This window comes from Apodemus sylvaticus, chromosome X (genome assembly GCF_947179515.1).
Source record: "Apodemus sylvaticus chromosome X, mApoSyl1.1, whole genome shotgun sequence".
NCBI classification, from domain to species: Eukaryota; Metazoa; Chordata; class Mammalia; order Rodentia; family Muridae; genus Apodemus; species Apodemus sylvaticus.
In genome coordinates, this window is record NC_067495.1 from 55,421,824 (window position 1) to 55,437,011 (window position 15,188).

The 15,188-nt window shown below is 46.8% G+C and overlaps 1 protein-coding gene across 1 annotated transcript; it reads right to left on the reverse strand.

Annotated features, from left to right (window-relative positions):
* Positions 1 to 8,019: 8,019 nt before the first annotated feature.
* On the reverse strand, positions 8,020 to 14,657 carry LOC127675304 (melanoma-associated antigen D1). The gene is made up of 13 exons (XM_052171376.1): positions 14,422 to 14,657; positions 13,791 to 13,864; positions 12,373 to 13,059; positions 11,186 to 11,854; positions 11,027 to 11,090; positions 10,785 to 10,864; positions 10,534 to 10,625; positions 10,236 to 10,315; positions 10,103 to 10,145; positions 9,847 to 9,909; positions 9,458 to 9,572; positions 8,431 to 8,816; positions 8,020 to 8,222 (listed from the first exon to the last, which is right to left on the reverse strand). Exons 2-12 carry the CDS (start codon positions 13,833 to 13,835, stop codon positions 8,439 to 8,441), a joined length of 2,316 nt encoding a protein of 771 aa, XP_052027336.1. The 5' UTR covers positions 13,836 to 13,864; positions 14,422 to 14,657; the 3' UTR covers positions 8,020 to 8,222; positions 8,431 to 8,438.
* Between the last annotated feature and the right edge of the window lie 531 nt (positions 14,658 to 15,188).

Sequence of the window (15,188 nt, forward strand, 5' to 3'; positions counted from 1 at the left end):
GTAATTTCACTCCAGTGAAAAGAAGCCGGACAGAATTTGATGCTCACTAATCTTTTAGACACCTCTAATCCCTTTTTCTATAAAACTATCCCTCAGTCTTGATTTTGTTTTTTAAATAAATCTTAGATTAAAAATCCTCTAGCTACTCAGTCTCTATTTCTTAGTCTCTGTCGTCTCTCAGTCTCTGTCTGTCTCTCTTTCTCTCCCACTATCCTCTTGAATTCTTTATTTCTCCTTTTACATTTCTCACAAGAATTCAGTGTTCCACCGTCGTCCTCCTCTTCCTCCTCCTCCTCCCCTGACTGGGCATTTCCAGATAATAAACCCAACATGATGGAGGGCTGTGACCAGAGCTGTCCCGCTGAATGCTAACTAGGCCCATTGTCCTTCCAAGCAGTCCTTATCTAGGCGTGCCCTTGGGGCTTAAAAAATATCCATTTTAGTCAGAAATATAAAAACCATAATGTTTCTAAGTCTAACTTTGTGAAATCAGTCGACCTTGGGCCCATTTCTCTGAGCACGACCCACCTACTTTCTCATGAGGGACCTTGAAAGAGCTGATTCTGTTCTCTCTCAGCAGGTTGAGATGCTCGCTTCGCCCTCGCATCTCTGTCTGGTCCTCTAATAACTTTTCACCTAAAGATTGACTTGGCATTTCTTTCTCATACCCCACTCCTCCCTGATATGTAACATGTGAGAAAATAATTTTATGCACAAAATCAATCACTTGTCTAATTTATATGTAGAAATGAAAAGCAAAAACAGTATCATTTACAATTAATTCAAACAAAGGGAATACTGGGGTACAAACTAATAAATCATATATATGTGTATGACAAAACTGTTGATAAAAGATATCTGAGAAGACCCAAATAAATGGACAGAACGAGAGGAGGAACATTGTAGGGATATATACCCCCTCAGATGATTTATGGGTGTAGTGCAATTTACATCTAAATCTATGCTTTTTGTAGACTGACTCAAATTTAAATTCATATGACTATGTTATTTATATTCCGACTGATGAACCAAGGTTCCCTTATTTTACCCACATTCTCATTAACGCTGGTTATTGTAGTTTTTTGAGTAAATGTGGCTGTGATTTTAGGTGATAATTAGTGGTAGTGGACTTTCACTATATATATTGATTATTTGATAATTTCATATATATGAATAGTGTAGTTTCATCATCTCCCAGATCCTCTCAGATATACCTGCTTCCTCCCTCCTGTCTTACGTCCTCATTTCTCTTTTCTTTTTTTTTTTCTGAGTCAGGTTCTCAGTATGTAACTCTAGCTGTCCTGGAAATCACTCCATAGACTAGGCTTCCCTTGAACTCACAGAGACCTGCCTGCCTATGCCTTCCAAGTGCTGGGATTAAAGATGTATGCACCACTATACGCCACTATAGCCTCATTTCTTTTAAATTATCCACCAAGTCAAATTTGTGCTGCTCAGAGCCTCATAGCAGGCTACCACACCCTTAAGGAAAAGAGACTCCTGGGCTCCCAGCAGCTATCAGCTGACAATATCCTCTCTGCTAGGGGTAAGAGCTCATGAGCTCCTTTCCACTACATTCTGGAATGCTGATTGGGTTACTCTTATTGCAGGTAACCACAGCAGCTGTGAGTTTATGGGTGTAGCAGTCCTGTCCCATCTAGAAGACATTGTTTTTCCCTGATCTCTGGCTCTTACAATCTCTTCGTTGCCATTCTTCTGCGTTTTCTCATGATCCTTGTTGGGAGGGGCGATATAGACGCCTTCTTTATGGTCGAGCATTCCATGGACACTTCATCTTTGTATGTTGACCAGCTGTGACTAGCTGTGTTAACCACTGCCCACTGGTCAGGGAAATTTCTCTTATGAGGAGTGAAAACTGTACTTATCAATGGATAAAAAGACACAGATTTAGAGAGCAGTGTGGCACTGTGTCTATTTAGCAACAATAATAGTGGTAGAGTCACACCTGGGGCTTATGAGCTCCCCAGCCATGGGTTCTTGGCCAGATTTACTGAACCAGACGCATGTTTCTTCCTGTAGAGCAGACTTCAAATCAAACCAGAAAGTAGAATGCAGTTGATTACTCCAATAACATTTATGCCACTATTGCATCCGTGGGCGTATTTTGCTGTGCGGGCTGTTACTGTAGCTCACAGGATTCATAGCTGGGTAAAACTATTGATGACTTGTATCCCCCAGAAACCCGTATAGCACCCTTTGGCACTATGGAAGCTAGTGATCAGGTAGGAAGCTTCCTGGTCAGTACCACCTGATTTCTCCATGTCCTATGAACAAAGTTTGTAATGTCTTCAATATTAGGGTTTTACAATCATGTTCTGGTGGCCAACGAAGAGCAGTGACTGTATTAATTTGGGGGTTTCTGGAACAACTGTGGATAACGACTTAAGAGGAGGTATCCTACATCTGGCATTAGTTTTATTTGGCAACAGACAACTTCTGGGATAGAGCATGTTACCTGTGTAGGGTAACTCTAATTAAACTCTGAACCAGGCACATGAAGGTGAATATCACATGACCTCTGTATATGTAAAATCTTTAAACAGCCACATCCATAGAAGCAGAGAATAGGATGATGTTTGCCAGGGCCTGAGTTTGTGGGGCAGGTGTTGTCAAAGAATATGAATTTTTGGTTTATCAGGGTAAATAAGATTCTAGAGAGATAATGCATAGCATAGTACCAATAGATAACACTTGCCTGTATACTTCAAATGTGCTAAAAGAGTAAATCTTAGATTCTAACTACATGAACAGATGAATATATAAATTAGCATTTTAATGGAATACTTTAATATATATATATATATATATTATATGTATGGTACATATAACTTTACAATTGTGCTTCAATAAAGCTGGAAATAAAGCAGTGATAAAAACTAAAGTACATAGATCTGAATACAGAATAATGCTTAATTGAGGTTGAGAGTGGTATCTGCTCTGTGATGATAAAAGGAGGTTGGATTTGATCAGAGCATGCTGTATCCATATGTGGAAATATACCAATCCCCATTAGTATGCATAATCAGTACCCATTAATACAAAATTAAAGATAATAAAATTTAAAAGGAGTTATTTGATTTCCAAATTATAAAGCACACACTAAAGTGCCCTTTGACGGCTTCTTCATTCTTTACGGCTGTTTATTTTTAGCTTTTAGTTAAATTTGGTTTTGAAGATTTCATACAGGAGAACACTGTATTTTCATATTTGGTGTGGCAGAGACAGAGAAAGTTGAGGCCAGGCCCCAGACTGAGAGCTTATCTCAGTCTTTCCCTGCTCTCATGCCTTCTGCACCCAGTCTTAACCATGCAGACATCCAGACAGCCATCCAGAGCACTCGCCCCAGCAGTTTGCTTGACACATGGTTTCCCAATAGGTATCTTATCCTGGAGGTCCTCTGGCCAGGCATGGTCTTATGACTTCAACACAATAGCAAAGATAGCTTGGAAATATAGGATAGTAGCTAGACATTTAGTTGTTCCTAATGGCTTTATTTCCTCATCTACCTTTACAGACAGGCGAATGAGGTCTCAGAGGGGGGAATGCTTGCCCAAAGCCACATCCGTGGAAAAGGTGGAATTAGTATCAATGACTCTCTTTTTCTTATATTTGTAAATAAAATAATTGCATCGGGAAGATATCAGAGGCTCACAAAACTGGAGGAAGACTGGAGAAGGAAAACAAGACACAAAGGGGAACCATTTGTTTAAGACACTGCTGGGGGAAAAAAAGACACTGCTGGGTGGGGGAGGGGGAAGCCACACAAATTGTTTTAGTTCTCATACCAATCTTTTAAGACTCAAAGGCCAAGCAAATATCTGGATATGCCATTTCACAAAGACAATATACTAGTTTTCTATTAATGCATCAAAGATGATTTCAGACTAGGTAGCTAAAGCAACATGTAGTCCTTATTGCCTAGTTATTTGTAGATCAGAAGTTCAGGAATGGTTTGACTGGGTTCTCTATCAAGGCAAGACTAAAATCAAGATGTCGGTAGGGTTGCTGTGTAAAAAACTAATGCCAGTTTCACTTAATATTTTTGGGCAAAATTCATGACCCTACTTACTATAAATAAGATACTTTTTTATTTTATGGCTATTGGCTGGATAGTTCTTTGAGCTCACAGAATTACCCACACCTTAAAAAAAAAACCTATGCAGCTCTCTCATCTTAAAATCTAGGAATGTAGGTTCTGAGCATCAAATCTTTCTCATTTTTAAAATTTCTCTTATTAAAAGTATAGTCTCTCTTATGGTCTTACCAGAATAGGCCTACTCAGGATATGATATTCAATCTCTCTCTCTCTCTCTCTCTCTCTCTCTCTCTCTCTCTCTCTCTGTGTGTGTGTGTGTGTGTGTGAGAGAGAGAGAGAGAGAGAGAGAGAGAGAGAGAGAGCGAGAGAGAGCGAGAGAGAGAAGCATGCATGTCTTTGTCTCTCTCTGACACACACGAAAATTTAAAAAATATATTTGAGAGTAAATTGCAATTACATTCTGTTATAGCAAACATAAAAATAAGACCCTTAAATTGAAAGCCTTATTCACATTTTGCCAGCTGTACAAGTTGCATTAGAATTTTAGAGAAGGAATAGAATCAAATGCGATTTGGACAGAACAGCATTCTGAAGCCCGTGATAGTTCCCTGGAACTAAAGAGGCTACCAACAAGCATAGGAGTTACTTCATCAGCTCCAGTGACATACTTTCAATCTCTTTTGTCAGGCTCCTTAGAACTTCCTGGTAGACTCCACATCTCTGGTGTTGCTGTAATCACATTGTCCTCTGATTCAACCCGGCTTGACTCTGAGCAGCCAGCCCAGCAGCCTAGGACTCTTTGATCTAGCATATCTTGGAGGATCCACAGTCCTCTGTCAATAAAAAAAAAATATTTATTTTTATTTTATGTGCATTAGTGTTTTACCGGCACGTGTGGCTGTGTAAGGGAGTTGATCCCCCAAAGTGGAGTTACAGATAGTTGTGAGCCGCCATGTAGGTGCTGGGAATTGAACTGGGACCTATGGAAGAAGTAGCTAGTGTTCGTTAGTAACCACTGAGCAAACTCTCCAGCCCCTACTCTCGTTCAGTTTTTACATACATTAGATCATAGTCTTGGACATAGCAAGAGTTTGGGGAGATCTCATTTCTTTCCCCATGTACAAATGAGCAGCTAAAGCTGAGTGTAGAGGCAGAATTGCTGGATGACCTCACTGCAGGGCTTTAGGGCCTGGAATCCTTCCCACACATCCTGTAGCTCATCTGAGCTCCTCTTCCTTTGGGGCAGATATAATCTGGAAAGTATGGATCTGGGCTGTGGGTAGTGATGGGGGTGGTTGCAGCAATCCTTCAGGGAAGACCTGTAATTATCTTGGGGGGTAATGGGCTATGGATTATTCTTTTCTAAAGCTGCTAAGCAACGTCCATCAACCTGAATGTGGAAGCCACGGACCATACCCTGGGACAGGCTGGGGGAAGGTGGGATGCTCTGGATCCAAACCGATGGTTAAGGAACTGCATGCTGGGAACACTCTTCCAGGTGAAAGGCCGTCTCTGACGTCAGACATTCCAGGTGCTTCCCATCAGAAGCGATAAGAACCACAGGCCAGACCCCTAGAGCCTGCGGGCTGTGACAATCCCTGCCAAACAGGTCTCCGGCTGATTCTCCCAGCATGCCTGAGAAGAGGGTCAGGACCCACGCCCAGGTGAAAGGGAAACCTAAAGCAAGGACAAAAGGCAGGGCGGGGATTGGGCCCTCTACTTCCTACTAACTAACCCTGCGCTCTTCTCAGAATGTGGGCATTGCCATGAACCTAAGGAATAATGGCTACTGTCCTTGACCATTATTGAGCCTTTCCCAAATTGTCTTCGCTCTTTTTTCCTATCACATACATTTTCTGCGCCTGCCTTGTTCACCTGGCCAAATACTAGCTTTGAAATAAGTTATGGCCTAGGCCTAGTTTCATTTCTGGTGAGAAAGCGTCAGTAACTCAGGCAGTTCCTGGTTCAGGTCATAGCCAAAGGCTCTCTAGCTCTGTTTTCTAAGTCACAAAGATCCCTCTTTAACCCTGCAGGAGAGGCTATTTTTTAAAAAACATTTTTTAGATAATTACATTATTTTCCCATCCCATTTTCCTTCCCCCTCCCTCCCATTGTTGATTTTCAAATTCATGACTTTTTCATTAATTATTGTTACCTTTGAAAAGTTGTTTATTGGACATTTTATTTATTTACATTTCAAATGTTATCCCCTTTCCAGTTTCCGGTCTGCAATCCCCCCATCCCAGCCGCTTTCCCCCAGCTTCTATGAGGATGCACCCCCACCCACGCACACACTCCCATCCCCCACCCAAGCATCCCCCACACTGGGGCACGGAGCCTTCACAGGACCGAGGGCTTTCTCATTATTTATTCACTTTACATCCAGATCGCAAGCCGCTCTCTCCCTCCTCTCCTCCAAGTCTCACCCTTCCAGATCCCCCCCACTACTTCTTCCCTTCTCCTCAGAGAAGGGGAAGCCTCCCCCCTTGGGTACCACCCTACCCTGACACATCCAGCCACAGCTTTTTGAGGCCTCTTTCATAAATTCTGTATGTGTGATTAAGTTCCCTGATCCTGTGTCGACAGGGGATTGGGGAGGACAGGCTGCGTTTACCACTGTGAAGTGGTAAACTATTAGCTCAGCCCTTTCTGGCTAATGTGACTGGCACTCGGCTCATGGGGTTATACCTCTTCTTGCCTCTATCCTACTTATTTTGCTTTCCACATGGACTTAAAAAACATCCTGGAATCCTAAGCCACTGACCGTTCATCTTCTATCCTCCACTCTGACACCACTGGGTGCTTTAATTTTGACTGTTTTTTTAAAAATTAGTTTCATTCTTTAAACCTTTTTTACACTCCAGACTTCATCCCTCTCCCAGTTTTCCCCCATCCCATACCACCCCCATCTCCAAGAGGATGTCCCCAACCCCTCATCCCCACCTCACCAGGCCTCCCCACTCCTCGAGGCCTCCAGTATCTTGAGGGTTAGGTGCATCTTTGCTGAATCCAGACCCGGCAGTCCTCTGCTGTATGTGTGTTGGGGGCCTCGTATTAGCTGGTGTATACTGCCTGGTTGGTGGCTCAGTGTCAGAGATCTCGGGGCTCCAGGTTAGTGAGACTGCTGGTCTTCCTCTGGGGTCACCCTCCTCCTCAGCTTCTTCCAGCTTTTCCCTAATTCAACCAAAGGGGTCCCTGGCTTCTGTCCATTGTTTGGGTGTAAGGATCTGCATCTGACTCATTCAGGCTTGTGGGGCCTCTCAGAGGGCAGCCATGCTAGGCTCCTGTCTGTAAGCACACCACAGCCTCTCTAATAGTGTCAGGCCTCGGAGCCTCCCCTGGAACTGGATCCCTCATTGGGCCTGTCACTGGACCTCCTTTCCCTCACTCTCTTCTCCATTTCTGTCCCTGCAGTTCTTTCAGACAGGAACACTTCTGGGGCAGAGGTTTTGACTGTGGGATGGCAACCCCATCCCTCCACTTGATGCCCTGTCTTTCTACTGGAGGTGGTCTCTATGAGTTCCCCCTCCCCACTGTAGGCATTTCATCTAAAGTCCTTCCCTTTGAGTCTTGAGAGTCTTCTGCTTCCCAGATCTCTGGTACATTCTAGAAGGTCCCCCCACCTCCTTCCTCCTGTTCCCAATACCTGATCATGTTCCCTTCTCCCCGTCCGTGTCCCCTTTCCCACCCAGGTCCGTCTTACGTATATTTGTTCAGACCATTCACCTGCCTTCACCATTCCTTTTCTTATACAGCATACCCATCACATTCATTACTTATGTGATATAAACTATCACACCAGTCCTTAGATTTCATTGACAATTGTGTTCATTCGTCCCTCCTTTGGTTTCCAAACCATTTGTTGGATCTACCCACATTTCCATCTTTTGAAAGTTGATCTGCCCTCTCCCTCCTCCTCTCTCTGGATATACATACAAAAAAAGATGAGGAACACATTTAATTCACTTTGCAACATTTATTTCTGATACCAAAACTTGACAACACACAAGGAAAAAAAAAAGTACAGAATAGCAAATAAATTTATCTTGCATGCCACTCTCAGTCAACAGGACGTGGCTAGCGCTCTAGATAGCTGTGTTGTGAAGGAATCTGAGGCTTCTTTTGGCCTCACTCAGGGAAAACTATTGCAAATGATGAGCAGTATCTGTGAATATAAGAAAAGGAGAAAATAATTCAATTAGCTATATCAAGTAATAAAGAACATAAACACCGAAGAGTACTGTCTCTTTACTTCCCTTTTCTCCATAATGGGTTTTGTTACTACTAGCTTAGGAATGGGAATACAATTCCCCCACTGACCATATCCCCCCAACCAAGAACCCTACCTGCTTTATTCAAAGTGATTTACTTACCTGACAATTTACTCAACCCAGAAGAAGCCAATGGCACCGAAGTTGGCGGCGAAGTTGGCGGTGGCAGTACCGCTGGGGCCAATGATGGGGCCAGTGAAAGCCTGGGGAAATCGGGAGCGGGCATTCTGGTGGTATCTGGCCCAGAAGGTAAAGGGGATCCTGGACCAAGGATCCCCAAAATCTCCTTCCTCATCCCAGGTCAGCAGCTCAAACTCAATGTCATCCCAGCTCCAGGGCCCAGACACAGCCTCGTCTCCAATTCCCATGCGGTTCCGTGCTTCGGCCCGGGCCTCCGCCTCAGCTGCAGCAGCATCCAGAGCGTCCAAGGCTTCATCTGCAGCTTCCATGAACTGTGCAGTCCAGTCACGAGGGTCTCTCTTCTGAACCTACGGTGAGAAATAAAAAACAAAACCAAGCCTTTTACAGTATCCAAGATACATAATCAATAAGAGGAATGCAAAAAGAAAATACTGTATTATATACAACGGAATACTATTCAGCCTTTAGAAATGAAAATCCTACTATTTGTGAACATACGGGTGAAGCTGAAGGACATTATAGTAAGCCAGACAATACAAAGAGACAAGTACTGCAATTTTATTGATAAGTGGATAATCTAAACTAGACTCATAGGAGTAGATCATAGATCAGACTGGTGGTTGCCAGGGGTTTAAGTGGGATGAGGAATAGGGACATATTCATTAAAGTGTATGAAGTTTAGCTAGATGTAATGAGTAAGCCCTGGGTATCTATTATGCAGCAAAATGTCTATCAGTTAACGACTAGTGTATATCTGTAAATTGCTGAGCTGACTTTTCCTTGTGCCTTCCTATGTGTGTGCACATACATGTGCAGGTATGTGCAAGGCTTATTATTTGAGATAGTGTTTCTTACCAAGCAGGCTGGAGCGTGAGCCTGTGTGAGCCCCTGAGCCACTATTTCCACCTCCCCAGTATTAGACTGCAAACACGCATCATCGCCCCCAGCTTGTTTACGTGGCTTAACCTTTCATCGATTCCTCCGTTACCTCTGCAATGAATCTCAGCACTTTCATCTTGCTAGTCTCGTGGTAGGAGCGGAGGCCCCAGAGGAACTCATACTCAGGAGGGTTGCTGTTGGGCACTCGTCTGTAGTCCAGGTATCTGAGGGAAAAAAAGCTGTGTTTATGGGCAGTCTGCAAAAACAAACAAAAAAACCCCCACCATATTATGCTAAAGTTATCACTTCAGGTTTTTATTATAATTTTGGACCACCCTCTCCTTAGAGTGTGAACCATGAGAATAGTGGACAGGCCTTATTTAGCTTCAGTAAACACTTGAGTAATTCTGTGACCCGACACAGGTGCACTGTAAGTCATGTTTAGAGACCCCTTTCTGACACAGGCCAAGCAGAGTCAGAATCCCAAGGACCACTTACTTCTGCTTTACAAACTCGTAAGTAAGAAGCTTTCTCAGATCACCGAGGAGGGGATGTCTGACCCTGATGGTAAAAAAGAAAACGACAATCAGAGATTTTGCCTGATGAAAGGTAAAGAAAGAGAGGGTTAAAGATGGTTTTCCTATCTATTCACACCATAATTTCGACTCCCCCCCCCCAGAGCACCAGGTTGATGCGATCCTGGTACCATCCCCTGCTGCTAAGGGCTACTTCAGATGGAGGACCCGCATCATACCCAGGACGGAGTCCCATCTTGCGCAGTGCTTCCCAGAGGACGGCTGTAATGGGAGGCGAGAGGAGACAAGGCAGGGAAAGTGAGCATGGAAACCAGGCTGCAGCCAGCCCCAGCTCCCAGCCCAGCCACTCACCCTCACTGGCACGGTTGCCATTCATGAAGATAATGCCCAGAATCACCAAGAGGAGGCCTAGCTTCGGTGTGTCTTTGGTCCTAGAGGAGTATGAAGAGAATATAGGTATATACATACCCAGCAGCCATTTGCAAGAAAAAACCCACAAGCTTACCAAGTTAGCTTCTCCAGTATTTCTCAGGAGAGATCATTATGCCCCACTCTGCCCATGACCTCCTATGTGACTGAATACTGAAACTCTTAGGGGAAAAAAAGCATCACTGAGAACGACCACATTCCATCTCCTTTCCCATCTTACGTTCCCAGTATGCCAGCCAGGGACTCAGGGGTACTGATGAGAATATACAGATGCTCTTCTTTGTCGATTTCCTTCAGCTGGATTCCAAATTTCTACAGAAGAAAAGAGATTATGAAATGAGGGCAGTTAGGCTAACCTACCAACAGGCAGGCAAGTCACAGTCCTGTAAGCCTTGTCCTAAACTTCGCGTTGTTATCTCACAAAATGGAGATTTTTGCCACCGTTCTAGCTTCTCAGGTCTGGCTCCTTACCTTCTCCAGGACAAAGCATGCGCGTTCAATGATTTCTGGATAAACATCAGTGTACTCTCGGATGATATCCCTCAGCATTTCTGTAGGAGAGAAAGGAAGCAGCTGGAACACCCAGTAGCAGCCCCTTTGCCAGCCCTGGTGAGGGTAGCCCAGTCAGGCTCCTCAGAAGTAGAACCAGTTGATGGGGGGGACACAATAAGCACATGATGCCCCTATAGGACATCAAGAATAGAAGGACCCACCTGAGCGCTTGATGGGCACCTTCGTGTAGTCTTTAAGCATCAGGTACTTGACCAACTTATTTGCCTGGGGAGAAATAATTAAAATTATGTTTGCAGAAAACTTGGCTGATTATAAATGGAAGGACTGCAGTAAACTACGTAGACAGGGACAGCACTTACTCTTTCCTGAAGAAGGGCCACATCTCGGGGCTGTGGAGGACCCTGGTTCTGTGAGGCACGAGAGTTGGAGGACGATCTCAGATTAGGTGAGGGTCGTAAATTCTGCCAGTCAGGTGGAATTGGCCAGTCAGTGGGGATCCAGTCAGGTGGAAAAGGCCAGTCAGTGGGAAAGGACCAGTCAGGAGGCATTGACCAGTCAGGGGGTAACTGCCAATCTGGGGGGCCTTGCCAATCTTGAGGGCTCTGCCAACTAGGTGGAGCCTGCCAACTGGGTGGGCTCTGCCATCCAGGTGCACTCTGCCAGGCCATTGGGTTTGGCCAGACAATTGGGCCAGGCCAGACAATGGGGTTTGGCCAGATCACGGGATTCTGCCAGATCACTGGGTTAGGCCAGATCACGGGATTCTGCCATGCGACTGGGTTCTGCCATGCTGTCGGGGGCTGCCTAGCCGGGGGACTCTGGCGTGCTGGTGGGGTCTGCCTAGCTGTCTGGTTTTGCCAGCCTGATGGGTTCTGCCAGGCCAGTGGTGTCTGCCACAGCACGTTAGGGGGTGCGCCAGGTGGGTTCTGAGTGGTCACTGGAACCGGAGCAGACCTCCAGTTCCCCGAAGCCAGTGAGGCACGCCTTTGATCCCCACTGCTGTTCTCTTCCACATTCAAGTTATTAATCTGTATCGTTAGAGAGAAGAAAATTTCAGGGTCACTATTAGTCCTGGGGCCTCCCAGCTGCTATTCTAAGAAGTACCTAGGAATCCTCATCTATCCCTCATCTATCCCATTGGTCACTTTGTCTTTCTCTTTGTCTTTCAGGCAGGCATTTTATCTCCAAACCAGACAAAGAAAAAAAACAGAAAGTGGGACCCCAGTTTCTCCTTTTCCTGTGTGAATATTGGCTCTGCTGGGTTTCACTGTGAAATCATTTCTCCCCGACTGTGTTCTCTCTCTCGATAGTGAGGTAGATCTTCATGATCTAATGATGTTCTTGTATAAGCCTGCCTAGCTGCTTGTGCCCTTGTATGAAGTCACCATCAATCTGTGGACAACCAGGGGTCAGGAATATTTACCTCAGCACCCCCTACAACTTTGCCAAAATATAGATAAATATATGCCCTTTATTTTGTTTGGAGCAGAGGAAATTCAAAGAAAGGAGAGACCCCAGATCAAAGGGAAGCTACCAGGGATCTCACCTTGCGGGTCCTCTTGCCCCGAATTATAGTCCGGGACTCCACATTCTGAGCCTGGGAGCCATCGGCGGATATCTGAGCTGCTGCACCGTCAGTTTCAGAGATACCTGCGCTGGTCCCTACGTCAGCCATTTTGGCCTGATTTACATTCTGGGACTGGGCATCAGCTCCAGGGACCTTAGTGGTGTCATTCCAAGCCTTAGCTGTCTTAGGCTGGTTGTTGGTCATCTCATTGGCACTGGGAGAATGAGCGAAATTGTAGGCGGCACCAGGGCCAGCCTTAGAAGTGGTATTCTGACCCTTAAAGGCCATTTCGGACTTTTTAGCTGATTTGCCTGTGGATGCTGCCTGGGAAAAATCATGTGGACCTTTAGAGGTGGCATTCTGTGACTTAAAGGCCACCTTAGACTGATTTTTGGACATCTCCTTGGCATGACGTGCCTGAGGGTAATCATTTGGCCCCTTTGTGGTGCCATTATGGGCCTTAAAGCCTGTCTTAGGCCTGGCAGCAGCTGCTGAAACCTCAGTATCAGCCTTCTCATTGGCAGTTGGGGGCTGTGAACTCTGGGGACTAGCATTCGGCCCACTGGCAGCTGCTGGGGCCTGGCTGGTGGGCGGAGCCTCGGAGATCTGGATGGCTTCCATCAAGGTCTGCACAAGCAAGGCGCTGTCTTCTACAGAGGCCTCAGCCTGCAAATACAAGAGGGGGGGGGGAATTTCAATCTCTGGGCCTTACAAGCCAGACCAGAAGGAGGGGCACGGCACAGTGCACGGCTGCAGGGGAGCTGTAGACAGGCGTCGCAGTTCTCAGACACGGGGGGCAGAGGCGGGTCAAAGAGAGGCGGGGCGGGAACAAAATTTAATTAAGGATAGAGGGGGGCAGGGCAAGGTGAGGGACTGTCAGAGGCAGCAGGGGCTGGTGCGGAATGTGGCACAAGCACTGAACCCCAAATGTGGTTTAGAGATGGGCTGGTTAGCCTTGAGGTGGGGAGCTCAAGACCCGAGGAGGGAGGAATTGAGAAGGATAAGCGGAGACGGTGGAGGGGGGAGTCTCGTGGCGTGGAGGGGGGAGTCTCGTGGCGTGGAGGGAGGGAGGGTGGAGGCGAGAGGTTGGGGGATGGGGCGACAGACTGCTCTACACGCGTCAGGGTTATGGAAAAAAAATGGTTCCTTACCCAACCCGCATTCTCTGGGCAGAATGCCCTGACTAACAGGGTCTCCCCTTTCTCTAAGCAGGGACCGATGGCTGAAAAGGGCCGCCCCTCCCCCCATTCGATAAACGCTAGAAATTTGAGAGCCCGCGGAGTCTAGGCCGGAAGGAGGGCAAAATCAGATCCTGCCTTTTGCACCACCTAAGGGGCCGGGGGTGGGCGTAATCTGTCAGCAGGGAAAATGGGGGAATTGCGAGCGGGGGTTCTCACCTGGAAGCCGCGGAGGCCTGCACCGCCGTCCGGTTTCTGAGCCATAGCTCTTGTCTCTCTGGCAAGAGCAGAGCCTAAGGGGGGTGTGGGAGAGGAAGCAGGCATTATACTACAGAAGGAAAAGACGGAGGACCGAATTGTGTTGTGCGCGTGTGGTTTGATTCTGGGGGCGGGTGAGATGCTGGGTGCGGGGAGAACCAGGACTAAAGGGAGCGGGAAAAGTAAACGGTCGTCCCGAGACACCAGCTAAAATTTCAGAAGCTGTCACGGAAAAGCTTCCAATCCGCGTTTTGGAAGCAGATAAGAGCTCCGAATGCGGTAGTTTACGGGGGCGGGGGGGGGGGGGCGGCTAGCGGGGTGAGATTCGCGTCTGGAAAGTTGAATTAAGGTTTTGAATCTAGAGGACTCGTATAACGGGGACAAGGTCGGGAAATAGGGTTCAGTGAAGGAATTGGATAAAGGTTCAGGGGAAGGACGGGGCTTCAAATTAGAAAGGGTCGGGAGCGGGGTACGAATCCCGGACCAGGCAGAGGAAGGGGCTTCTGAATTCAGGGTAAAGGGGTTGGGATAAAAGAGTGGGGGAAGGGCGCCGCACCAGGGGGCAGATGCCCAGTCTGGGGGCGAATCTCACCTTGCCTCAGGTCCCAACCCCAATCCCCTCGCTGCTTCCTCCTTCGCGACTCAGAAGATCGGGACTGCTCCGCTCGGCTCTCGGCACCCGCACTCTCTCCTTGTCCAGGAGAAAATGCCAGCGCGGCAGCTCGGGCGACCCCGCCTCTTCGCCTAATATACCACCCACCGCCTCACGAAGGCCCGCGCATGCGCAACAGATCACTGTCCAAATAAGAGTCCCGCTTGCTTTCCCAACAAAAGCTTCATCCCGGAGACCTTGTCGCGCATGTGCACTTGAAGGAGATCCCGCCTCCTTGCCAACACACTATCCCACCGCCAACCAGGTTGACAGTGTACAAAGGTTCCTCCTCCCCTTCTTCTTACGCATCCACTCCTTCAACAGATGCGCAGCGCCTTTTGGTCCCACCCCCTTGCCCAACACACCAGCCCCCTACCTTTATCCGCAATGCGTCTCTACTCAGTCCCGCCCTTTTTCCCGAACTCTCTCTAGCCAGGTCCGCAGCTGCCTCCCACCCCCGTGCGTTGCCTCTTAGGTAGGCTTCTGCAGGGGGTCTCTTATTTCGAAACATGCTAGGCCTCCGCTGAGTTCACCCACTTTGCAAGGCAGGAACGTTAACGGTCAGAAAAAAAGAAAAAAAAAAAAAAGAAAAATACATTGCAGACATAGCAGAGCAAGGGTCGGCCCGCAGCATCTATAGGTTTCCTCTCATTAGACTCAGAAAAATCAGCTTTTTCTCCCGCCCTCTTTGCAGTTTTTGCCGTAGA